Source organism: Aspergillus steynii (genome assembly GCF_002849105.1).
Source record: "Aspergillus steynii IBT 23096 chromosome Unknown P170scaffold_3, whole genome shotgun sequence".
Classification (NCBI taxonomy): Eukaryota; Fungi; Ascomycota; class Eurotiomycetes; order Eurotiales; family Aspergillaceae; genus Aspergillus; species Aspergillus steynii.
This window is the reverse complement of record NW_020194400.1, coordinates 1602583-1627429: the sequence shown is the minus strand read 5'-3', so window position 1 is coordinate 1627429 and position 24847 is coordinate 1602583. Positions and strand designations below refer to the sequence as shown.

The window sequence follows — 24847 nt, the reverse complement described above, 5'->3', positions numbered from 1 at the left end:
TAGTGACCACGCAGGAGGAATTCGACGAAGTATACCAAGAATCTGCGGATGCTCTGCAACTCGATCCCATGCCCTCCGTCGCAGTCACGTTCGCAGGCCAGTCCTACGCCGTACTGCGTAAGGTCCTCCCAGTCGATGCAGCTACGCCGTAACCAGTCACAGGCACGAGTCAGGTCCAGTCCGTCCAGTCGACTGTGGAGTGATGAAACAATCTCCACTTGGGAGAAGAGGTGCGCGGCCACCAAAAGACCAAAAAAAAAATTAATAGAAAATAGAAAAAGTAAAATAAAAATAAACCGCGCAGAAAACAAAAAAACGCACGTCGGTGTTTTTTCGTTTCGCTCGTTTCACTCCTTACAGCATGCCGGAGTCCAGCAAAAGACAGCATTCCAATTCTCCAGTTGTGGATTGTGGAGGATAGACACCCGACGGTGGATTCATCAGAGACGGAGATCTCCGATGAAGAAAGAAAAAAAAAAGAGTTACGATTTACAGAAGGTGAGCAAGAAATAATGAAGGATAACCGGCAAAGAGAACAAAGAAAGGAAGAGAAAAATCAAACAAAACAAGATAGCTTCAATTGAGAGAAGCCTAAATTTGGAGTCTTTTTTTTTTTTTTTTTTTTAATTTTTAATTTTTTTTTTTACTTTTTGTTTTTCAAATTTCTTTACGATTTTCTTTGTGTGAAATTCCAAATCCCACCGTCCGATAAACCACGGCGGATGGTCGGGTTTGGCACCTCCCCGGAGCCACGACCGACGGTCCATCTGCAACCATGGTTGAACCACCCCTCCGCGTGAAGTTTGAATGGACCTAGTCGCGGCCGCAAGGCTCGGTCCAGTACCTAAATCAGCAGAGATAGAGAAGAGGCAGCAGCAAAAGGGAAAAAAAAAAAAAAAGAGTAAAAAGTCCGCTCGTTCAATCTCACGGATCCCAAGGCCGAGACCCGAACAATGCCCTCCGGACTTTTCAATCGTCCTAAAACTCCGCTAACGATTGCTGGAACGGGTTAAGCAGGGACAATCAAATGCATCTTTTCATGGAAAAAAAAAAAAAAAAAAAAAAGGTCCCGACCTGCACTGTAGCAGAAGTCGTAAGGATCGTTAGGCAATCGATTCCGGACAGACGGGCATGTTAAACTAGCGAGGTAGTAGTCGCCGACTAAAACTACGTAGTGGACGTACGGCGTAGGAGGTACATACGTAAGTAACCTCGCGCAGGAGGAACTAGCGATGGCTGGACATTGGACAGACACCAAAAGGACGGAAGTAGATTAATAGTTCGATGGCAATATAGGGCCCATGATTGCCTCGCGGAGTAACTACGCAGGAGACGGTCACTATCTTCTGCAACCAAACCCCCCCTCATCCACACCCGCGGGAATGCGAAGTGCATCAGAATATCGCGATTTTTACTGGAGCGAGTAAAGCGCCCATGCAGGCAGGTTCGTTCGTGGACCTCCCCCTCTCCGGTCTCAAACCTCCACCGTCTGATTCTTGCATCGTGAATACCACCACGGTCCCGACAGTCTGGATGAAGGTGTGATAGTTGGGCATTAGTCGCCAACCTTCAGCAGGTTCCGGTCCAGCTGAGGGCCCCCCCCCCCTGGTCCCCGGTTTGGCGCCGTGCAATCTCCAATTCGGTAAACAGGGGGAAGAATTGAGCACGCAAGACCAAAAGGAAAAAGGAAAAAGGAAAAAGGAAAAAGAAAAAAAGTGGATAAGAGTCATAAGTCTATTGATTATTGATTCTTGAATATGGATTCGGATACGACGGGGTACGAGAGCTGTTTTTGTGTTTCTTTTCTCTTCTTTTCTCGTTCCATGGATACGCCGGAGTCCACCATCCCAGGCTCAAAGGGCCGATAAAGTGCGAGGCAGCCCTACCGGGTATCGTGGGGGCTAAAAGAAGGAAGGCAAAGAAGCCAGAGGGATAAATTACGCGGCGAATGAGAATGGGATGCCTTCAATCACCGACCAGCAGAATCGAATCTTACATTTCGGATCGCTTGTCTGCCGAAACGCCGATCGAAAACGGCCTGAAGAGCGACACCAAGTCTTGGGTGGTACAGAGTGTTCAGATAATACGCAGTAAATCATACCGTCTCCATTATCACATGTAGAGACCTACCTACAGACCTATAGCGCAGGGGATTATTATCGCCAGGTCCCATGCGACGGCGCAGCTCCTCCGGAGGAATCCCTGGGATCAAAGAGGCCGGAACTTCCTAAACGAAAGCGCATGCCGGTCCATCTGTACACAAACTGTGCCGCAGCCCAACCCGGTGGACTGAATGCCAATCCCCGTCATGATTGGACCCTCCCCCGTTGGAGGTGTCGATGTGTTGACGACATTATGAATATCATTGTTGGGAGCCACCTCGGCTAAAGGCAAACCGCATTACTCGGTGCAGGGGAGTCGCGAAGGACAGAGAAGCCAGAAAAAAAAATGCCTCGCGACGTCGCATCCCCAACCCTGTAGACGATGTAGGAGGTAGATTGAGACGATGAGCACCGACTGACATGAGCGCGACCTCCCGGAAGGAACTGAGTTTGAGGCGATTTGCCCCACGTGTTGGGCGCAGGGGCTAAAAAGATAAAAACGACGGCCGAATTTCTTTCTTCTTCTCGCCCCCCTCGGGCAAACGACGATGAGGCGAGGATGGTGACCGTCCAGAATAATCCCCCCGAACCGACTAGACTGAACGGGGCCGAGTTAATATAGATTAATCTCACCACTGCGACCTCTCGTCCGCCTATCAGGGCCGGCGATTTTCTTGATTTGCCCCCTCGAATCACCCAATCAGCCCGTGTCAGCGCGAGAAATGTCGGATGAACTTCGCCCGACGATGACCTGGAGGTGAAGTCCTGCGGCGGACGGCGTTAATAAACTGTCCGCCGTTCGACTACCCCGTAGAAGGCTGTCCAAGTACCCTGTCAAGCTTCTTATCGTTCGACTAATTTCAAACTCAAATCACCGTGATCCTACGTGGGACGGAGTATTCACCCGGTGGAGTCGGTTCAATTCGGTCGGGGAGAGCTCGCGATAGAGTTGACTGATTCCACGGTTCCTCTCTTTCCTTTCGGATTAGGAAATTGCCCAGTCCAGGTTATTCTTGGGCGATTTTCCATCCAACCCGTGAATCGTGGCATTCGGACCCCCCCCCCCCCCCCCCCGGCGGATCCAGACAGACCGGCCGTAATACAGAATACCGAATACAAAGTCAAGAATTACACACTCTGGACGAAATCGAAAAAAGAATCGAAATCATGAATAATCATGAACCAAAAGACCAAGCACTCGTCCCCATTTTTAGCCCGACTCCGTTACAATAATAGCGCTCTCCAGCAGCAACGCCATCGTGCGAATCCGCTGAAGATCAGGAGACTAACGGAGGAGGATGACAGAATTACCCACTACGGACTCTGTAGGAGACAAAGGAAGCAAAGGAGGCAAAAGGAAGAGCAGCGGAAACCAGGCCAGGCAGCAGAGTAAACTTATCGCCAACAAGATCACTCAGCCATGCAAAATGAGCCAGGGTCATGCCCCCTCCCCAATTCCCGATCATCTTTAGCCCCCGCGAGTCTTAATAAGAATCATGATGCGTTCGTGGCAGATCATCAGAGCCTTGTTCCGACCTGACCACACCAACAAAGCTCCATGTCTGGGCCGCCCTGGTAGGTCGGCTCGCGGCCTGCGACAATTCCACCAGTCAGCGCAGGATGTGGGGTCCAAGAAATCTGATGTAAGGCTAGCCGGCAATGGATGATTCTGCATGAAGATCTGTACAAATCTGAGACCGACTAGGCTTTTCTCTCCGCCGCGACGGCGGAGCTTGGGAGGGTCGTTGACTCGTAGGAGGGTACGTGGTAACGGGGGGGGAGGGGCTCCGTAAGGAGTTGCACGGAATTCCCTGATGAAATGATAATCATTGCCTTGCGGATGCCTCTTTTTTTGATTGGGGCTTTTCCACATGTCCCCCTCCCCTAGGATTCCCCGAATCCTTCCAGGTCCATCGAGGGTTCACGATCTTGACTGAACGAGGAAGGTGACGGAGGGATGGCAATCATGGCAGGACAGTCTAGAGCTCGGCGGGACAACGTGGCCGATGACATCGCCTTGCTCGAGGCTGCAGATTTAACATCCTGAAGCAATCAATCCTGCCGCTGGACCAGCCTGCTACCAATCACACGTCGTTGCTAGTAGTAAGCCCGGCAGGGGGTTCCAGTGCTATCCTTTCATGTCTATTTTAGGGATTGCTTCTCTTTAGGCGGGGGATTCACCGCCGTGCCCATCACAGCCCCGGCGCCAAAGAAGACAAACGCGAAAAGCCAGAAGAAAATCGGACAAAGTGAGATAGAACAAAGAAAGTATAATGTTGGCCTAAACGGGAACGGAGCTACAATGCAGCGCACAGGTAAGATATTGGCATTTGACGGGTCAAGTCGCAAGAATTGGATCTGGGCTGGAAGCAACCCCATTGGACGGCAAGAGCCTGTCTTTCTTCATTTCCTTTCTGTTCTTTTTTCGGGTGTCGACTCCGTGAAAGGTGTGGTCAGTACTCCATAGATGCTACTAGTTATGAGCACTAGTAAACTGGTCGTACGGTAACCAGCCGAGGAATCTTGTATTTCCCATCTCCTCCGTATACGGAGTATACGCAGTGGCTTCTACCTAGGTATACCGAACTCGGGGGGTGTATACGAAACAGCCAATCCTTTCTGCACGACGAGATATGCTCCGAGAGACGGCATGTATCATGTAGGACGCGATGGTGAGTCACTAGGGCGTGAAGATCGCCATTCGCAACGGGCCTGGGCGAGTGTCATTCGCCCCTTGCGTCGACAGGAGAGCCTAAGGCCGTAACACTCTTCTCTCTGAGGGTTGCCTAAGGAATGCAACCCCGGCACAGGAGAGACTGACACACACCGCATTGCAACGTCGTTGAGCTGCTAAAGTGATCAGTCTCTGACAAGCGAAGATCCTATCAAGAGGCTTGACGTATTGTGGTATGCCGTGCGTCGTAACTCTTGCGTATGGTCGACGGACGGGGAGATCCCGTCCGTTCCGAGTCAGGCACCTCCTTTTCCCTTTGCATTTCGTCTCTGCTGGTGATGGACGAGATAATTTCCCTCGAGATTGGTTTTTAATTTCTCCCTTCCATCCTTCCATTCCTTTCTCGCCGGAGGACTTTCCCACTTACAAGGACCTTACAATTTACAGCCTCCCGGAGGCGGTAATTTCAAATTGGCCGCTACGCAGAGTATTCCACATGGCGTAGAGGGAACGGATCCTCTCGGGGGTTCGTCAGGAGCTAGGATTTCATTCCATGAGGCTATGGTTAAACTAGGACCGCCTCAAAATTGGTGGCGGAAGCCACCACGCAAAGGAGCGAATGGATTTTTCTGGAATCTGTACCCGTTAGTGCCCTTCCTCGTATTGATAAACAAATGCTTGAGCTTGGGCGCAATCCTTCCGGGGAAAGGAACCATTGCCAGCTCAATTGCATGATCGTTCGTTCTCATACGATCTGGGGATGGTCAGATCGAACGATGCGTTCACTCAGGGCTGTGCTTCCAATCTGACTCCATCCAACCACCCCCCCTGTACGAACGGGTACAGACAGGAGCTTTGTTTATGGGACGGGGAGATGACGGCTGAACCGAACCCTGAAAAAGGGCTGACGTGACATGACCATTACCGTGGGACTAGCTCGCTTGCATGTCGGTTAGAGGCTGGCTAGTCCCTCTGGACTCGCTCTCGATCGCGTTAGAGGCAGCAGAATAGCTCCGCGGCAAAAACCTGCTTGGCCCCCGGACTTGAGCCTCAACTGGCGACTCGTCCGCCGTCGGCCGGTCTCCCCCTCAGGATTGAAACCACCTCAGTCTACCTCAATCTACCTCCGACTAGCATATTAAGTTCTTCACTTGGCGGACAATCAATCCGTGTCCGTGCCCACTTCGCTTAAAAAGGGGTAGTCTGGTCGTGTCGGCGAGAAGGGGGAGGGGGGTTGTCGAATCCAAATCCTGAAGAGAATCTGTACGTCGTACACCTGGTCTGAAGAAGAAAGAAGAAGAAGAGGGGGGTGGAGGGAAAAATCCGCCAGACTAAAAGATACCAATCAAATTGCAAGCAGCTGACATGAAATGTAACAGAGACCAGCGCTCCCGTGCATATATTATTCTCATCCTGGGAGATTGTGTGCAACGTACGAGTCAGTGTCAAGCCGCGTTTGCGTCAATCGCTGGCGAGAATCCCTGTCGACAGTCCTTTGTCCTCGACCGGCGTATCCACCGGCGTCCTCTGGAGGTTTTACCAACCTCCTCCTCTCTCGCTATGATTAGTCGGCCTGCTTTAGCCAGCGCCCCTAGGGCCTCACGTGACCGACAGCAGCTGCGGGTACGCGTGTGACGACCGAGCAACGAAGGGGAAAAGAACGAATTAAAAAATAAAAATAAAAATAAAAACACCAAGCCAACGATGGCCCGGGGATCGATAACGTTGGGCATGTCTGGTCCAAGCGGGTTCAGGGCTGGCGGATGGGGAGACGGTCGCTCGTTAGCTCCCTCGCGGCGGCACTCCGGACTTGACACTACAGCGTACTACCGGTGGAACTACTGTCCCTCGCAACTGCTGGACTTGCACCGTCGAGGAATAATCCGTGGCGCCCCTCCCCAGGAATGAGATCTACAGTGGACGCAAGTGGCCGATCATCCACCCGTCTCATCTGCTTGTCTCTCTTTTTTATTATTATTTTTTTTTTTTAAACAGCCGTCTCCGGCCGTGGAAGGTAAAGGAGAATCTTCCTTACGGAGTAGGACCCTGACATGAGATATACTTCTGGTCTGTGTGCCGGGCGGAAACATCAGCCTGAAGGACCCCCGTCTCTCTGCTCCAATGATTCGACTCCATGGCCGCGATGGGAGCAATGATGAACTGTCATCATCTATCATCCGTTCTCGCCTCATGATCAGATGCTTTTTTGGCAAAAGAGGAGAAGAAGGAAACAAAAGAACCAGGCTGTGCCTTACCATTGGCTCCCCAACCCAGGTCCAGTGTTGGATTTCGCGCTTGCGCAATTTCACTGCGCCGCAATTTCCCAACCATGATCCATCGTGAATTAGTGATTGCTGGAGGCAAAAGGATGATTCATTGAATACTAGCAGGCTGCCTTAGGAGCTATGTTCTCTGTCACACTATTTCGTTCGGTTCTTTGGGCTCCTTGTGGTATTCTGATTACAACGTAGATACCGAAAGGCATCTATGATTAATTATTACTCTAACCGGGTATAGCGATTCTTGACCTACAGTACGGAGTCGAGTCGACTTTTCTTTGTCTGCTCTTCCTGATCCTCCAATTACTAGGAACTGATAAGCATACGATCAACCCTATATTGCGCGCTCTAGGTCGTAGTCTGCTTGGACCTGCCGTCTGATATCCAGCGAGTTAACGATTGTCGTCATCATGCCAAGACAAGGGGAGAAAAAGTAAAAAATAAAAGTAAAAATAAAAGTCAAAGACGCACAACTGGACGACCTTTTCTGCTGCAGATGACAGGCGATGCAGTTGGCACAGGATAAAAATAAACGGTGAAGGGGGCAATAAATCCCAGCAGAATAATAGCAAAAAGATCAAATAAGAAAACAAACAGCTGACATTCCTTTCCCCCTCTTCCTCACTCCTTCAGCGGCGGCAATCCAATCAGTGGGCGCTAAGCTCCTCCATGAGTCGACATGAGTCGGCGAAGGATGTCAATACTCAATAGTTGACGGACCTACAGAGTCCTCCGTAAGGCACAAAGGCGAGCATACGAAGTCGGATAGGATGGAGACCGATAGTTAGCCTCGTTTTTGCCTTCTCGTCAAGGTCGGAGAAATCGGTGTGACAAATGGGATTGCATCACGGAATCCCCCCAATAATTGGAGTTTTCTGATTTGCTTCCGTCTGCGCTTTCTTCATTCCTGCGCAAATGCAGTGAAGACTCGACCTGACCGGTGAGGTGTGGGGGGTGGACGCGGTCGACGGAGAATGAACTTCGGCTGAAGGATAACCTGCCTTTCCTTGCAGGACACATATACGAGATCTGCCTTCTCCGACCTGGAATTGGTTCATCTGATGTACCCATCTCAAATCCTGCCGCGGCCTCCGCGGAGGGTCCGCGGATATGCGACGACGCTGTATAGACCGGATTATGCAGACCGAAGGTTACGGAGTAAGTATGTCGGTGGTTACTGGAGTAGGTGGCAATGCGTCTAGATTAAGTAAAACCCGCCATCTCTATACTTCCACCTGTCTTATACCTAAAAAAGTCTGAGGAACACCCTCGCTTCTTTTCTTTTTCTGCTCAGGGTGAAACCCTTCTTTTTCGCCCGCCTGCCGGATCTTCGCCCGAGACCCGATGCTTTTCTTCTGCCAAATCCGCCATTCTGACGGATCTAACACGTCCTAGTCCCCAGAAGGCCATCTCCATAAGGATCATTCTGTTCGCGTTGACAGGTTGACTCAGCTACGCTAGTGGGCTGACGATTCCTGAATCCTCCTGCCTCACTTTTTTTTCTTTTGATCGCGTGGGATTTATTTATTGAATTATTACCTTTTTGGCATTCTGCTGCTCCTTTGCTGATGATCTCAGATGATCTGGATGACTTGCTCCGTAGTACATCGAAGGTTGCTGCGTAACTCCGCAGCGTTTCAATAGTAAGAAGAAGGTAACCATGAATTGGATCCCGAGAACAACGCACGGAACTGAAAATTACACATGGCGTAGTAAGCTAGGCCCTATTTCGGCCTGCCTACCAGGTACTGTCCAGTGTCCTTTCGCAGGGACATGCGCAGGTAAGATTGAACGGAGCACAGCATGTTCGCCATCCATCTTCCCCGAAGCAATGATCACTGCTTCTAGCCAGGAAGAGGACATCATAGGCTTGAGATGTCCAGACGAATTGTGAAAAAAATCAGGTCAGATACCCTGCCTGCCTGTGGGTGGGAGGGGGGATGGATGGTGTACAGACGACGGACTAGTTTTGTACTTTGTAGATTCAATACTACCAGATCCCGAGTATTCATATTTCATCTTGAAAGGGCAATCAAACGAGAAAATCAAAACACCAAAACACCCCCCCCCCCCCCCCATTTCGTTTCCCCTCTTCCTACCCCCCCAAACAGTAAGCCGATGAAATCATCAAGCCAGAATGCAGAAAAGAAAAAAAAGATCGTCTCACTTATGCAGAGATGTGTTGGCAGGTTCTGCAGATTGTTATCTGGCCTGCATGGCCCTGTTCCGGATGACTGCTGTGCACATACATTACCTTTTTTAGTACCTTATGTAGGGCATGGGGGAGAGGGGCGCTGTTGGTCCAGAGGGGGTTAAAAAATAAAAACACGAAAAAAAAGAAAAACGCAAAAGGAAGAAGAAAAAGAAAAAGAAAAAAGAAGGGGTGGGGTGGACGGAAACCGGAGAGGAAATTGCCTAAAACAATACATGATCCAGATAAAATCCTCAGTCCGAAAAAGAAAAAAAAAAGAATGAAAGAAAGAAACCAATAACTCCTTGGAACCCAAGTGCCAATGACAATCTTTGGGGGCCAAGAGGGAGAGAAAAAAAAAAAAAAAAAGCCATGCCCCCATGGCCCATCCCAAAGGCGGGGACCCACTCACATCGTGTCTGCGACTTGGCTGTCACGTCGCCTGTCCTTCAGCAAGAATGGCCCTGTGTAATATTGTGAGACCACAGAGCTAGACAGCGTTAGAGCCGCACTCCTATTCGCTCATTGGTCCCAGTACCACGGTTCACCTAGCAAAGCCACTGCAGGTTAGCTTGCTGACTCTCCCCTTCCGCGCCCAATCAGCAGCCTGCTAGCATGTTGGTTTTTATTTCCCTCCCCCTCTCTCCGTTGTTCCCAGTCTGCCTGGGTAGGGCAGGGATGATGACCACTGCGGCGTAGGACAGCCGCAGTTGAGCTTGGATTCTTTGGGATGGCTTGTGTTTTCTTTTCTTTTTATTTTTATTTTTAAACCGTCACTTGTTTTTTCATCGTTGAGGACAGTATTTGCTTGTGACAGAAAGGGAGGTGAGTGATAAAAAAAATATAATACCGAAAATAAAAAAATAAGATAGAAAAAAACTTTAGAATTCTTCATGACCAACGGCGGGTCCTGAGATTGACCTTGCTTCGAGATCTCCCACCGACAATTCTTCTGTGTCTTGCGTGCTTCTTATTTTTATTTTTGTTTTTCTTTTTATTTTCTTTTCCTGTGCATCTCCGCTGGCGGTGGATAACATTGCCGACTGTCAGAGATGATTGGCAAAACTCAAAAACACCATGCAGGGTACGGGAGTCTCAACTAAGAATTGATCGATCAAGGGTGACGGTGGAATCAATAATAAAACCACCGAGGGCGCAGGAGTCGATAGATATGAAGATGGGGCCGAGATGACGCTGAACATCTCCGGAGTACTCCATACTCCATACTACGTAATCCATAATGATTGATTGATTGAATCCGGGATCCTTACCAGGGGATCGTGACGATGCCAGACCACCCCGAAATACCACCCAGGAAATCAATCGTACCGGACAATCAAATAAAATGATGACTGGCGGTCGAGACCAAGGGGGGCATCTCCAGACGAGATAGTGATTTAATTTAGGTGTCGGAGCGAACGCAGGACTACTCCGTCAAAGCATCCCACAGCTCCACAGCCTCTCTTCCCTGATGAAGAGATACCCACGAAGGGCACTAACTCGTTTGGGAAGTAGCTCTCGCCTGGGCGTCGTCTGATGCTTTCCCTGCAATGCTTCGTTTCGGTCGACCCGTCTTGCAGCCCGTCGAGGGCCTATTAGCTCCGGGAAACCGAATCTTCTCATGCAGTGGCAGGGCTGCAGGTCGTGTGTGTAACGTGTAGACATGCCCGGTAGGTTAGGGGGGGAGGACAAACATGGACCGACTGAGGACACTCTCTGCACCCTGACCATGCGAGGACGGAGCCTTTCCGGCTGATCTGCCTTGGATTATCATTATATCATTATATCATTATATCATTATATCATTATATCATTATATCATTATTATATATATTTCAACGATCTGTCGAATCAAACCCCATAATAAATCAAAGACGAAATGATTAGGCAGGGCTGTTCGGCTGGTAACAATCAAAGAATCCAACAACTTCATCATGATGATGCTGCGGATTGGCATTATACTTGCGTGGTCAATATACTGACTCCGTAATCCAATCAAATCCAAATTGATTGACTGATCGACCTTCCATTCCTTCGACCGTGAAATGAACGAGCTTCTAGTGGTCAGCGACAGAAAGAATCCGGCCCCTTACGGAGATGGTCGGGATCGCCAATCGCACGTCTTCTTCATAGTACGGAGTAGGTCGAGGTCGAGTCCGTAGGTGACTCCGTATATCGTCCTTCAATTCCCTTCCTACGGAGTATCGCGTCGAGACATTGCCGACGGGGTGCAAAGTATGGTTCGCCGCCCCTCTCTCTCTCGAGTATTTGTAATTGCCTGGCCATAGATCGCAAGCAGGTGTGCACGACGCGACGAGAAGATCGTCCGAGGTTCTTTGTGAACCAGAGTTCTGTTGGCAGGTCCTGCTCTGGTAACTTTCTCTCTCTCTTTCTTTCTTTCTTTCTTTTTTTTCATGCTCTCATGATTCAGATCCCAAAGTGCCGCTTTCCCCCGCGTGGCCACAGGCCAAACTGGCCGAGTCGAGCAGAGGATCCGCGACACAATTAGGTTTCAACCGTTCGAGAGCTTTGTCCCTCGCAAACTGCCGGCAAGTCAACTTCCGCCTTCTAACCCGTTGGGACGTGGATGCGACGTGCCATCGTGGGTTTTTCCCTGGAACCGTCGCCGCATTGCTAATTGACATTCCTGTCTCTCCACTTTCACTCGATTTAAATCGACCCTCCCCGAGGGCCCCCGAACCAGAGACCCAGTCTTTTTGTTTTTTCTTTTTTCTTTTTTTTTTCTCCTCCGTCAATTAATTAATTCGATTGCTGGTCTCTTTGTTGCGGCTCCTTTGCAATCCTTTGGTACTGATATCCTTGCCGCATATTGCATGAACTAGACCTGGACTTTTCCCCTCCCTCCGTCGTTGCGTGCGGTGGATCCCTCTGGGGATCTATTCCTTGGGAGGATGGATTTCAAATCTTTTCCAGGACAGAAAGAAAGAAGGCCAGAAATGACGGCCGGCGCAGATAAATTACCGGACCTTTCGCAGGGCAGAAATGGGGAAACGCCCGGCAGTCCCAGGGCCCTAAATACCCGGGTGGGATTACACGATTACGGGGAAGCAAACTGAAACTGGAAATTTAAATGATTTTCCAGTCGGCGGAAATGAAAAATAAATCAACCCGTCATATTAAAATAATAATAATAATAAAAACCCAAAGAAAGAAAGCCAAAAATAATAGAGCATATTAATTACCCGATCCAACGGGGACCAGAATCTCGCTCTGGCTCTCTTCCCCGTCCATCGTCCCTCCTGCACGTCTGTCTGCCAACGTGACCCTTTTGATTTGAGATCTCCACTTGCGCGCTCATGCTGTTCAACGTCTGAATATCCTTCTGGTCGTGGAGTCTGGATTGGGTGTATCAGAAGAAAAGTGGCGAATTCGTCTGGTATATTAGCTTGTTCTTTCCCACCCCCCTCTGTCCATCCTTGCATTTAATACAGTCAAGGATTATAGCACTCGAAAAGAAAAAAAAAAAAAAAAAAGGGGACAGGAAATTTATTGCCTCTCCAGATCTCTGAAATTAATTACCCCTATCATTACATACATACGTCCATACATACATCCACCGTCGTCCATCTTCATCGTCCTTGACTTCCTTTTCTTCCTGCTCGCGATCTAGAGATTCAGTCTGGATACAGGTTGCTTGCTTGCACTAGAGCGAAAAAAAGAAGCACATCAGCCAGCCTGCTCTTGTTTGATTTTTCTTTTTCGATTTCTATTTCGATTTTTTTTTAGTACATACATTCTCCCACCTGCCTCCACCTTCGACGTACATCCGACCCTCGTCTAGTTGTCTTTGGCTCCCCTCCATCCATCAATCAATCCCCTTGCTTGCTGGCGGCACTACGCATCAATTTCCGAGGGACATCGTGCACCCGCCATCGAGGCAATCTCTCCACCGTCCGGACAGGGGGCGCAGTCAGCGTCGGTCTCTATTACAGGCTGGCGAGATCCAAGGATTCGGTACGCTGCATGGGTTAAGCACAACTAACGGGACCCTTGGCTGCCAGTGCCCTCGTTTAAGAATCCAACCGGGTGTCTAGTGCACTGTTGGGGGGTGTTCGAAGAAAAGTCTCGGAATTTCCACGATTTATCAAGACCACCTTGTCTCCGCCTGACCCATTCCTTCCAGTCCAACATTTTTACCCTTGAGAATTCAAAAAAGACCGCCTGAAGGCAGAGTGGCTGAGAGACGTCAATCCTCTTGGCCGTTCTTCCTTAAATCCAACTCCAACTTCGCCTTTTTTTTTTTTGTTTTTTTAAATTCCCACCTTTCCATTACTTTATTTAATTTCTCGCCCCCTCTTCAAGTGACCCTTTTTTTGATCTTTATTATTTTTTTTATCATTTCACTCGTCCACTTTTAAATCGTCTGGTCCTTCACTCTTCCTTTTCAACGGTTGATCATATCGACCACCACCCATAAGAAGTGATACTTGATCCAGCGTGTTTCACCATTTTCTACTCTCCAGACACATCACTTGTCTGTTTCAAACTGTCGATATCTCATTAACGGCCGTTTCTCTCACACTCAACCTCGCCTATCACATCTCTATCTTGTTTCGTTGAATAAGTTTAATGGGGGTACTTGCCTACCAACCTACGCACAAGATGACAGCATTCCACGAGCACCGATCCAGCTACATGCCATCGTCCCGCCAGAGTCGAATGGCCATTGATTCTCTTCTCAACCCGTCGGGGTCGGCAGAAACCGAATCCCCCTCGTCCAAATTACAGTACATCCCGAGTCCTCAGTGCTCGCCTCTCTATCCCCCCAGTCCCAACCATTACATCTACTCGTTTGCCGACAGCCGCTCCTACCGGGATCTGCCCGGAGGATCCCAAGACCAGGGTTATCTCTCGTACCCGCCGCGGTCGACGGAGTCCTCGCCCGGAGCGTACTCGCGAGACCGCTACGATTCGGTCTCCAGCAGCTCCAGCAACGCCGAGAGAAGGCGCCCTCCTCGTCCCAAGTACGAGGAAGAGGAGATGTACTTCATCTGGTACCACCGCGTGGATCTCTGTCAGGAGTGGAAGGAGGTCCGAGAGAGCTTCAACCGGCAGTTCCCCAGCCGTCAACGACGCGGATTCCAAGGAATTCAGTGCAAGTTCTACCGATTCATCAAAGAGAAGAAGTGCCCGACGTTGCGCGAGCAGCGACGCATGCGAGACGGTGAATTCCTCCGCGAGGGCTCAGGACTCGTCGATTCGTCAGCTCCCAAGTACGGAGTCGTCGAATGGGTGGGTATTTGGTATCCGTGGATGCGCGAAAACAAAGAGCAAGTCAACAGTCGACGGATCTCGGCATAGGCTCCTATAAAGGGCTTTGCTGTTGAACCCTGCCATTTATGCCATTGTCTTTTTTGTTCCTACAAAAGATCTCTTTCGATTCTCATCACTCTTTACGGCCGCTGCGAAGATACCTCCTGAGTTTTTTTTTTCTCTCATCATTTTTCTTTTACATCTTCTATGACTCATTTTACCCTTTTACATTTGATATGATACTTACTATTTCTCACTGCATGGGATTGGCAACTCTTTGTCGTTCCCTCTTTCTGGTTCATCTTGTTCGTCACACATACTGGGAGGCTCTCTGACTATTTTAGCATGCATACATTGTTTCTGACGTTGGCTTGTTATTTTTTTATTTTTTTTTTATTGTTGTCATCATTGGGTAGGAAATCGTCGAAATTGTTGTTGTTGGATTGAGTCATCCATGACTCTTCCTTCCGTGTTGTTACTACTACTACTATTTACATCCACATTCCCTCGAATACCAAAAAAAAGTCCACACGATCTTTCAATCACGCCTTGAGCCCGGCCATACTCGGTCTTCTCTACCGACCCGAGACCTCGAACGTACTCCGTAGGGACGGAGTGGAAACCTCGAAAGTCCAGTGGAGTCCCAAATATACTTTCTTAGCCGGTCGTTAGCGCCTCGCTCCGGCTCTAACCCTTTTGGGCAGTGCCCTGGAAAAGTCCGCGTATTGCCGTACCGTCCGTGTATCATACGGTACATGGCAAGTAGATTGTAGATACCTCCTCCGAGGTCGTATATGCAGCAACCGGAGCGACAGCTAGGGGGGAAGTAGTATCCGTGAGTAAGAGAGGACTGTCGAGACACCTCATGAGCACCCTTACCTGCTGGCTTGTCTACGTACAGCAAGCGCACCGCGCATGTGCATCCTCCCTCGCATGGAAACTGGAAGGCTTCAACGAGGGATCCTTTCTCCGTGGAGACCTACTGGTAATGGGCGCTACATGACCTAGGCAGATATCAATCACCTACTACGTCAGGTAGGGCAGAATGGTAAAGAAAGAAAAATCCCAAGTACGAAGAGTGAATTACAGCGTGCAGAATGCAGCCCGAGTCATCAGGGCCGTGCTGCGAGGGAGGACCGAGACAATTGCATTGACGTGCATCGCATGGCATTGAATACTTGGGCATCTGGAAGCGGTGATTGAGACGTGAGAGAGAAAAAAAAACTCTGCAGGGCCATTCAGATGGCGTGGATAAGCATTCCATCTGCGCCCCTTCATTCCAGTCCTTGCGATTCTGGACGAGGACAGAGACAGAGACAGAGACAGAGTATATGCGTCGTCCGAAGTCCTCAAAGTAGGTTTATTCACGAAGGCAAAATGTCGGGTAGACTAACCCGAAGAGGATAATAAACAGTGACCCTAAAGGGAAAGAGGGTGAGGGCTTCACAAAAGTGAGAAAGGCTCTCATCAATGGAATTATTAAACCTCGTGAAGAATGGCCCCCAAATCTCAGGAATACCCACCGCATTCTGTTTGCCTATTTTTTTTTTTTTCTGGTCGGTATTTCCAACTCCGTACGGCTACGGAGTTCAGACGAAACCTGAACTCCCGGACGACTGAAATCCTCACGCTAGACGTTTAGCCTCATTTCTCAACCACATGGAAAGAGGGGGCGATGTGGGAAGGGAAGGATGGAAGGAAGGAAGGGAAGGATGGAAGCTTGCGTCGCGTGGACTGACTACAGGGTGGACTTTGATCCCCAAGTCCGTGTAGAGACTCGATCTCAATGGTCCTTTTCCGCAAGGGCACTCCGTCTAGTTCCAGTCCGGATGCTGACCTGCCCATGTCTCGTCCCATCACAACCGACGGCACTGCGGAGTCCTCAGGACTGACTGACTAGGGGTAGGACTGTACGGAGGTACGGACTGAGACTAAATTAGTCGGCCACGCGTGAGTTGGGATGTTGGTTTCTGCAATCGTTGATCGAAGGATGCGAATCCTGCCGGCCCCCCCTCCCTTCCAAGCTATCCTATCTGCATTCGCCGCTGCCAGAGACGGTTGACGGTTAGTTGGTCGGCTTCGTACGTTTTAGTCCGTTGGCTGTTTGGATCCCCTTCATTTGTCTTCTCCACTTCGACACGTCAATGAGTCGTTGACCTCCTCGCGTTGCGGTTTGAAGAATACTTGCAGATGGTCTTGATGCCGAGATAGCCTGCATGCATGGGATCGAAGTCGGTTGGTATTTTTTTTGCTTGCTTTTTTCTTTTTCTTTCTCATTTTTCATTTCCCCCCTTTGAGAAAAAAAGAGGAAATTTCTGTTTAATTTGTCGAAAATCTAGCCTTGCTTACGGAAAGGTAGGTCTCTCGGGAATTGCATATTGGTCTATTCTCATGCAAGGCGAGGATCGGGGGTCTGGATTACCTCGTTAAGTATCAAGTAGGAACAAGAGCCGATGAAAAGGATGGGATCGACCGTTTCATCAGCGGGATTGATTTCCACACAGGATTGGAAGAACCCCGCTCTCGCTTTCGCTCTCTGGTGCTGTCGACCGGCGTGGGATGCTGTTTAGAAGCAGGAAATCGTCGAGATGATGACGATGACGATGATATATCGGACGCAGCCACCCGTGGAGAAAAAACCCATCGGGATCTGATTCACCAGCTCTCGTCATCCGACTCCACGTGCGGCCGGCGCCCAGAGTATCCAAACGCCCTCTCACTGGCTGAATCGTTCATGTCGAATTCCTCATCGTCTGACACCGCGTGGTGGCGGTATTTGTGGTAGATGGCCATGGGATCGTCGTCTTCATCGTCCCAGGATAGGTCCTCGTCCGGATATTCATTGGCGGGATTATTTTCAGCTAGATTCAGCACCCCCCTTTCGTCAGCCGGTGTTTTTTCCCTTTTTTTTTTTTTTTTTTCTCTCTCTTTCTCTCTTTTTCTTTGTCTCTCCTGCATCGTGACATTGCCACTTACCATTCGAATCGCCATCTTCGCTGTCCCAGCGGTCTTCATCGTCATCGTCCTCGACAAAATGCTCCCAATACTCCTCGTCCTCTTGCGTAATGACGATCACCCCAACGTCGGCACGGGTCGTGTCAATGCCCTTCTGCCGAAACCAAGCGTCTTGGTCGCGTTGCCAGTCAATTAGCGGGTTCGTAAGCAGGTCTCCTCCCTTTCGATCTGCTCCCCCCTCTGGCAAGGGCTTTCGAATGTACGTGTCGTAGACATATTCTCCGTCACTGTCCTCCTCGTGTTCTATCTCCTCGGCCGACCGTAATGCCGGAGGGGCAGCCGTAGCAGCCGCGGAAGTCTTGACCGGCTCTTCACCCCCTTGCGTCGGTTCTGCAGACTTCCCAGCCCGAAGCTTATTGGGTGTACGAGGGGGGTATTTCAACGGCGGTTTGGGCATCACCGGAGCAGACCGGGCGGGCGTCGACGACGGCGCGGACATGACGTCTTCCGTGTCCTCCTCCATGGCCCCTTCCATCTCCAGCGCGATCAGCTCAAACTCGCGGGCCAGTCGCTCCGACTCGTCGTCCCAGCTGCTCTGGTGCTGCGTTTGGGCCTCCTTCTCCAACGCCTGGTTGATACTCTGTTTGGCCGCGTCGATGGCCGTCTTACGCTCCTCCCGCCACTGTCTCTCTGCCTTGTTGACCACCGGTCGCTTGCGGGGGCGAGCAGCATCCGGAGCATTCTCGCGAGACACCGAACTGTCACGCGAATCGGTTATTGTCGTAGCAGCGGCCTCCGACAATCCCCTGATATCTTCCGCCCGCGCGGCGGCATCCGCAACCATCGACGCTTGCCTGGAATGCGGTTTTCGCCTTAACTTCTCCACCAGCACCGCGACTGCTCCATCTCCCTTGCGCTTCTGCACCCCTGCCCCCGGCGTACTCCGTAGAATACTCTTGGTTCGAGAAATTTGGAATCGTCGCATGCCCGGGGACGCGGACGGCGCGGGGCTTCCTCTGTCGCTGGAGGTCGTCGTCGCCACAGGCGCCGCGTCGTCATCGTCAGCGCCGTGATCAGGACCGACGGACTTTCTCGACGTCGGTGACGAATGCAACGCCCTTTTAAGCTGCTCCTCTCTTTCCTTGCGCAGCGCTGCCAGACGTTTGGCCTCGCGAAGCTCAGCCCCTGGCGACGTGGCCCTCACCATCGGCACCCCTGTTGCCCCCGACGCTGCTGCGCGGGAAGGAGTCGCTCCTGGAAAAGGGACGCTGCTCACCGAGCGCGGGCTGCGCAGGTCCCTTTGGGCCGGCGATGGACTGGGGGAGCCCTTGTTGCCATCACCGCTTCGGATTTGAACTCGCTGGAAGACAAAGTCCGTGAAACGACGCTTGGTCTGGTGCAATTCCGACTGGATGTCTGTGGTGCAAAGTCAGTAGGTGTAGAAGGAGAGAGATGGTGGCTCTCTCTTTTCCCATTTCGCTTCCATTTGCTTCCATCTTGCGTATAGCTATTACGAAAGATTGACAGTAAAGTTCTAGCCCGTCATGGCGAATATAGAAGGAAAAAGAGTAGAAGGAAGGGGGGGAGATCAAGGCAGCTAGCTAACAAGCCAAGCTACCTAGTTCACGAAGATCAAGGTATTCTTACATAACGTATCCACGGGTTCCTCCTCTCGACGGCGTTTGATGTTGATCTGTTCTGGGGGCAACGCCATTGTCGCCAAATCGACTTGGGGATGACCGTTGCGAGCAGGGATTGAGAGACGGAATTGACGTCTGAATGATGGCGGCGACGAAGATCTTCAGTTCTTCGGGTTCCATGGCTCGCGCTTTAGCGCCGCGGGTCACGTGTGCCGCATGACGCGCCGCTGTTGACATTTAACCGCATGGGGAAGAATGAATGGCTGTAAACTTCGACAGATGGAATCCAAGAGACGTAAATTCTGAATTGCTTGCGAGAATCATGGTCATGCCTTGTGTCCTGTCATTCTGTCTTTTTACCAAAAAAACACCACACCGGCTTCGTTCATCTCGGATGTGCCATTTGCTCTACAGGAGATATATCTACCTCAGGATCGATCGTGTACTTTGATATCTTTTGGATTCGTCTTTCGCTAGTGTCCTCGGTGGCCTCAATGCCACCACCAATGCCCAGCTGATTACCTTCAACTATGTAATTCCATCAAATGGCATCGCAAATGCTAATGAGTAGGATGAACATCTCAGAACGAGTCCCAGGTTAAGCCGGCATCTCGTCCGTTTTCGTAGACAGTTGGAAATTCAGTAATTATGCATAGCCAAGAAAGAGATAAAAGGAAGGGGGGAAAGAAAGAAGAAACAGAAAAAAAGAATTAGAAGGATAAAAAACAAGAGAGAAAAAAAGATCATACCCAACTAGCAATACAAAGATGGTATAAGAAGAATGATTAAAAGGGTTATAATATGGGGGATTTGGCGAAGAACGAAATTTGCACAGAAAAATTGCGGGCGAAGAGAGAAAACCACACACAGAATTTGTCAAACCAGTACAGAGAAATGAATCAGAATGGTGACAAGGAATGAAGGGAAGTTCCAAGAAGATTGGGTGTAAGGTGAAAGATAAGATGCTGCACCCAGGACAACTGAAAGAAAGAAGAAGAGCGTGGAAGTTAAAACAGATTTCCCCTCAGAATTATGAGAATGTAAGATTATTTGGCTCCGATTTCTTCCTCGGCCCAGCCTGGCAACGAATTCTCATTCTGGATGGCCAATCCGAAGCCGGCATGGTTCAACCCTCCTAGGGCAGAAGTGAAACTGGAGAAGCTGCTCTGCGGCTGATGCGCAACGCCCGAGCGACCATGGCCGGGTTGGCTCGAGACAGGCCCGAATGGCTCCTGCGAGAACGACGGCAGACTGACGGCACGCGAATGCTGCGCGCGGGGAACATTCAGGCTGCTGGTGCTAGCGGTAGCATGATGACCCGGACCCGTCGAGCCGTTGGTCACATTCAAAAAGCCGTTGCTAGACGGCTTGTGCTGATGCAAAGGGGCTTCAATGTTGCCGTTGCTAAGCTCGCCAGAGCTGCCGCCATTGTACAAGGACTGCTGCTGGGGTGGCTGGTGCTGAGACTGCAAAGCTGCCAGGGCGATAGGGTCGCTCAGCCGGTTCTCCTGCTCCTGAGCTTGCTGCGCGGACATCTGGTTAAGGTACATGGTCAAAGGGTTGTTCGCCCCCACGTTCAAGACCCCCGACGGCGACGAAACCGTCTGAAGGGGGTGTCGGCCCTGTTGGCCGTTCTGAGATCCCGTGGAGCCAGGCGCAGGGGACAATGCGGAACGGGTTGGGCTGGACTGAGATCCGGATTGGCTGAGGTTCTGCTGGAAGCCGTTGAGAGCGGGTGATGGCGACTGCGGTCCCTCGAGTCCTGAGCCGTTCCGGCCCTGTTGGCCGCCATTGCCGGTCTGTCGGGGTGGGTTGCCGCAGCGATCTTTGCCGAAGTTGATCTTGAAGCGTCGGTATTCCTCCCGGTTGCGCATGCCCTCGATCGCCTTGATCGCATTAGCGATGTTGGTGAAATTGACGAACGCACAGCTCTTCTCCCGCAGCGTGTTGACCAGTTCGATCTCGCCGTATTCGGAGAAATCCTGACGAAGGCGCTCCTCCGGCCAGGACTCATCCAGGTTGCCCACGTAGACGTTCCGCGAGGCTCCGCCGCTGACAGCCAGAGCGATGGCAGGAGGCAGAGGACCGGAGTGCTTGCCCCAGCCGATCTTTAGGCGGCGGTTGTGGATCATCAGGCCCTGCAGGTTGCTCAACGCATAGAATGAGGCGGCCGAAGTGGGGTCAATGAACGTAACGAAGCAGATGTGCTTGTCGGGAATGTAGCGAATGTGATGCAGCAGACCGCCACGCACCACGTTGCAGATCTCTTCGATGGTGGTCTCGGGATGGATGTTGCCGAGGTAGATAGTGCGATTGCCCAGGTTGTTGACACCGCCGGCCGTGGTGGCCACGGCTGCGGCTGCAACGGACTGCTGGGCCAGTGCGTTGGTGATCAGGTCGCGATCCGCGGAGTTGAGGATGTGCGCGTACCCGGGCGCGATTCCCAGGAATTGGGCCGCATTCTGCTGCTGCGTCTTGGAAACGTACGCACATCGGTCCTTTCCGTAGAAAACGCGCTTGGGGGCTTGCCACTTGGCCTCCTGAGGCAGCTGAGACACCGCTTTCATCGCATTGCTAATGGAGAGGAAGTGCACAAAGCCAATGGCTTTCTCTTTGACGACCTTCACGGTGTCGATGGGGCCGAACTTTCCGAGCTCCTCGCGCAGCTCGTCCTCCGACATTTCTTCGGGCAAGTTTCCTAGGTACACATTCCGAGACGCGCCCGATTGCTGCACCGCCAAGGCGACGGAAGTGGGCACCTGAGACGGTTTGCCCCAGCCAACCTTGATGTCATTCCCCTTGATGGCGAGCTTCTTGAGAATGGCGTCGGAGTGGAAGTGGGTCGCGGAGTTGCTATCCAGGAACGAAATGAAGGCACAGTTCTTGTCAGGCAGCAGCCGGACGGATTCAATCTGTCCGCTGCGAACATGGTTCAGGATCTCTTCGGCGGAAGTCTCCGCGGGTATGTTTCCCAGGTACACGGTGCGGCTCGTACCCGACAGGAGGCCAGGGGTCACCGACGCGGCGGGACTTCCGAAGGCCGCGTTCCCGAGACCACCCATGCCACCCACGGGGGATTGAGGGCCTCCCAGCATCTGGGAGTTCCCCATCCCGTCGGCGGGCATCATCCCCGAGTAGAGACCGGCATTCTGCGAGGGTTGGGTCGGGCTGCCCAGGTGAGTCTGAGGGTTCTGTGCATGTGCGGGGCCATTGGCCTGGGAGAACCCCCCGAAATTGGCGAATTGGGGCGAGGCAAAGGCCGAGGGAGTTCCGGGCTGGAAAGGACTGCCGAGGAGGAGCTGGGACGGAAGGAGAGGGGTGAAGTTCATGTCAAACGCGGTGCCGGAGGTCGCCATGGCGTCAGGGGTATGATGGCCGGCGGTGGTGTTAATGGCAGGAATGTTGGCACGACGAGCGTTCCGATCCGGCAGGCCCTGCAGCGGAACGTTGTTGGAGTTGTATGCTCCGTGGGAAAAGCCGGTGTTGTCCGTGTTGAGGTGAGAGAACTTGGAAGGGATCAAACGATTCGGCAGGCTTGAGGCATCGGAGGTTTGCATGGCGAGGGAGCGGAACGAGCGAGCAGGACGCGACGGTCCCCTAGCGAAAGAAGAGGGAACACGGGGCAAGGGTCACCGACGGAATGGATCGCTATCGCCAACGAAAGGGGGTGGGAAATGAGGAAGACGGAGCAATTGACACGACAGTCGAGAATGGCCAGGAGACCATCCAAGGGGAAAAAAGCCGCCGGGCTGAAGATCACCCCCGAAAAGAGGTAGGGTGGGCAAAGAGAGGGAAATGAAGAGAAGCCAAAATAAAAGAAGTAAACCAAATAAAAAAACCGAATAAAATAAACTAATGCAGAAAAAAGAATAAAGAAAAAATGAAGAAAATCGGGAGGCCAAAAGAAGGCGAAACGAAGGGGACTAGGAAAAGGAGAGAGGCAAGAGAGAGGGAGAGAAAGAGAGAAAGAAGGAGAGCGAGCAGACGAAGCAGAATAGGGACAATCGCCCAAGACGTGTCTAGCCCCAGTGGTCAATTGGAATGTGCCTGGGCGATGGTTGGTGGAACGCTCTAGCGGTGGTTTGGGGGTGGGTTTTTAGGGGCTGCGAAGACCAACCTGAGTGTCCCCAACACGCAACACAACGTCAATCTCCGACCAACGACGATGACAGCAACGGATGCAAAATGGAAGAATCAATCCGGCTTGTCTGGAAGAGATCGACTGGAGTGGCGGGCACAAAGAGCGAAAGGAGGCCCAAGAGGCCAGAAAGGGATAAGTGGGCGAATGACAAAGAGAAGGACTAAGGATTGACCAGAAATGGTAATGGCGGAGAGTGAAACGAGAGAATAAAACCAAATGAAAATAAAAAATAAAATAAAATAAAACCGAATGGAAACAGAGAAAAGAGGGCCCTCAGAAAGGAGAAATTAAGCAGAAAAAAGGGGGGCGGAACAAAATGAGAGAGAGAGAAATAAGTATGTAATAAACAGGCAGCCCAGGATGAGAGGGCCTTTTTTTTTTTTTTTTTTTTTTTTTTTTTTTGCGCTCGAATGCTGAAAGGAGACAATACAAAAGATACGTCAATCAACCGAAGAAGATGAGAGAATTAAAATAATACAGATATCAAGATGTCAGAAAGTCCGAGGGAGAATAAATCCCAGACTATGAAAGAAGTACAAACAACACACTGGATTACGGTAACGAACGTGGAGAACAGAGGACAGCATTCAAGATCAAAATAAAAACATTTGACAAAAAAATCCTAAGAGCAATGATAATCGCGAGAGATCATCATGTAAGCAAGGAAGGAAGGAATGAATAATAATTATAATAATAATGTGGTGATGAATGGGAGAAAAAGGGGGGAGTTCGCGATGAACCAAACATGGTCGTCGTCAGGAAAGCGACTAGCGCGATGACTTGCCGGAGCAGATGGCATAATAATAGCAAGAAACTCACTACTTTCCCCCTTGTGGAGAGGGCAGCGCGAGGTGAAGAAGATGATTGATTAGCAGCTCGGGGCTAGGGGACCTTCCTTAGCGTACCACGCTCCATCCGTCTTTTGATTCTTCACCCTCGGAACTGTCAATGTCAATCTCTATTTAAATCATCGTCATTATTTTTCTCGGCTTTTCCAAGACAGACAAAGGAGATCGATCTTGTCGGGTCAAATCCTCCGTAAGACAATGCCGAAGACAATCGCGATCCCTCGTCGACACCGACGGCTCTTCGGGAGATTTGGGTCAGACAGACCGGAAGGGACGGGCAACTGAAACCAACGCGGAGAATTGACTAGTCGATCACTTGGGCCTGAAGTGTCATGAGACTCCTTGGTCGTCATGTTTCATCTCAGAATCATTCTCGTCCGGGTCAGAGCGGGCAGATCGGGACTAGTGGAGGTTGATGCTTTTTTGGTGGGGGAAAAGCCCAAGGAAAAAGGAATTCCTCCGTCGAGGAGGCTCCGGCGTGGCGGAGTCACGTTGATCCGCGCCGCCTGCAGAAGACGCCACCGGACCGATCAGATATCTTGGGCGTCCTGGCTGCTTTCCATGGCGCTGGCTCCGATCGATCGGATGATCTGTCATTTGTCTGGTTTCTTTTTTCTTCGTCTCAATTCAATTGGAATTCCAGGGGGCTCCGTGGCTCCGTGGCGAGCTTGCTAGGTTCGGGAACATCTGGTTCTCACTTTGCATGTAAGTCTACAAAAGTAGAGACGTAGGGCTCGAACGGA

At 50.9% G+C, this 24847-nt stretch overlaps 5 protein-coding genes across 5 annotated transcripts; 1 reads left to right on the top strand and 4 right to left on the bottom strand.

Annotated features, from left to right (window-relative positions):
• Positions 1 to 9272: 9272 nt before the first annotated feature.
• On the bottom strand, positions 9273 to 9750 carry P170DRAFT_143960 (uncharacterized protein). The gene has a single exon (XM_024842488.1). The coding sequence runs from the start codon at positions 9626 to 9628 to the stop codon at positions 9368 to 9370; it is 261 nt and encodes an 86-aa protein (XP_024705744.1). The 5' UTR covers positions 9629 to 9750; the 3' UTR covers positions 9273 to 9367.
• A 4119-nt stretch (positions 9751 to 13869) lies between these two features.
• P170DRAFT_424816 (uncharacterized protein) lies at positions 13870 to 14568 on the top strand (the record flags this gene model as incomplete). Its single annotated transcript, XM_024847593.1, has 1 exon — positions 13870 to 14568. The coding sequence occupies one exon, from the start codon at positions 13870 to 13872 to the stop codon at positions 14566 to 14568; it is 699 nt and encodes a 232-aa protein (XP_024705743.1).
• A 934-nt stretch (positions 14569 to 15502) lies between these two features.
• Positions 15503 to 15974, bottom strand: P170DRAFT_143848 (uncharacterized protein). Its single transcript, XM_024842487.1, has one exon. It carries the CDS (start codon positions 15782 to 15784, stop codon positions 15536 to 15538), a length of 249 nt encoding a protein of 82 aa, XP_024705742.1. The 5' UTR covers positions 15785 to 15974; the 3' UTR covers positions 15503 to 15535.
• A 1201-nt stretch (positions 15975 to 17175) lies between these two features.
• P170DRAFT_424815 (Iwr1 domain-containing protein) lies at positions 17176 to 19189 on the bottom strand (the record flags this gene model as incomplete). Its single annotated transcript, XM_024847592.1, has 3 exons — positions 17176 to 17381; positions 17497 to 18891; positions 19123 to 19189. 3 exons carry the CDS (start codon positions 19187 to 19189, stop codon positions 17176 to 17178), a joined length of 1668 nt encoding a protein of 555 aa, XP_024705741.1.
• A 972-nt stretch (positions 19190 to 20161) lies between these two features.
• On the bottom strand, positions 20162 to 22672 carry P170DRAFT_473993 (putative differentiation regulator (Nrd1); the record flags this gene model as incomplete). Its single annotated transcript, XM_024853097.1, has 1 exon — positions 20162 to 22672. The coding sequence occupies one exon, from the start codon at positions 22670 to 22672 to the stop codon at positions 20162 to 20164; it is 2511 nt and encodes an 836-aa protein (XP_024705740.1).
• Between the last annotated feature and the right edge of the window lie 2175 nt (positions 22673 to 24847).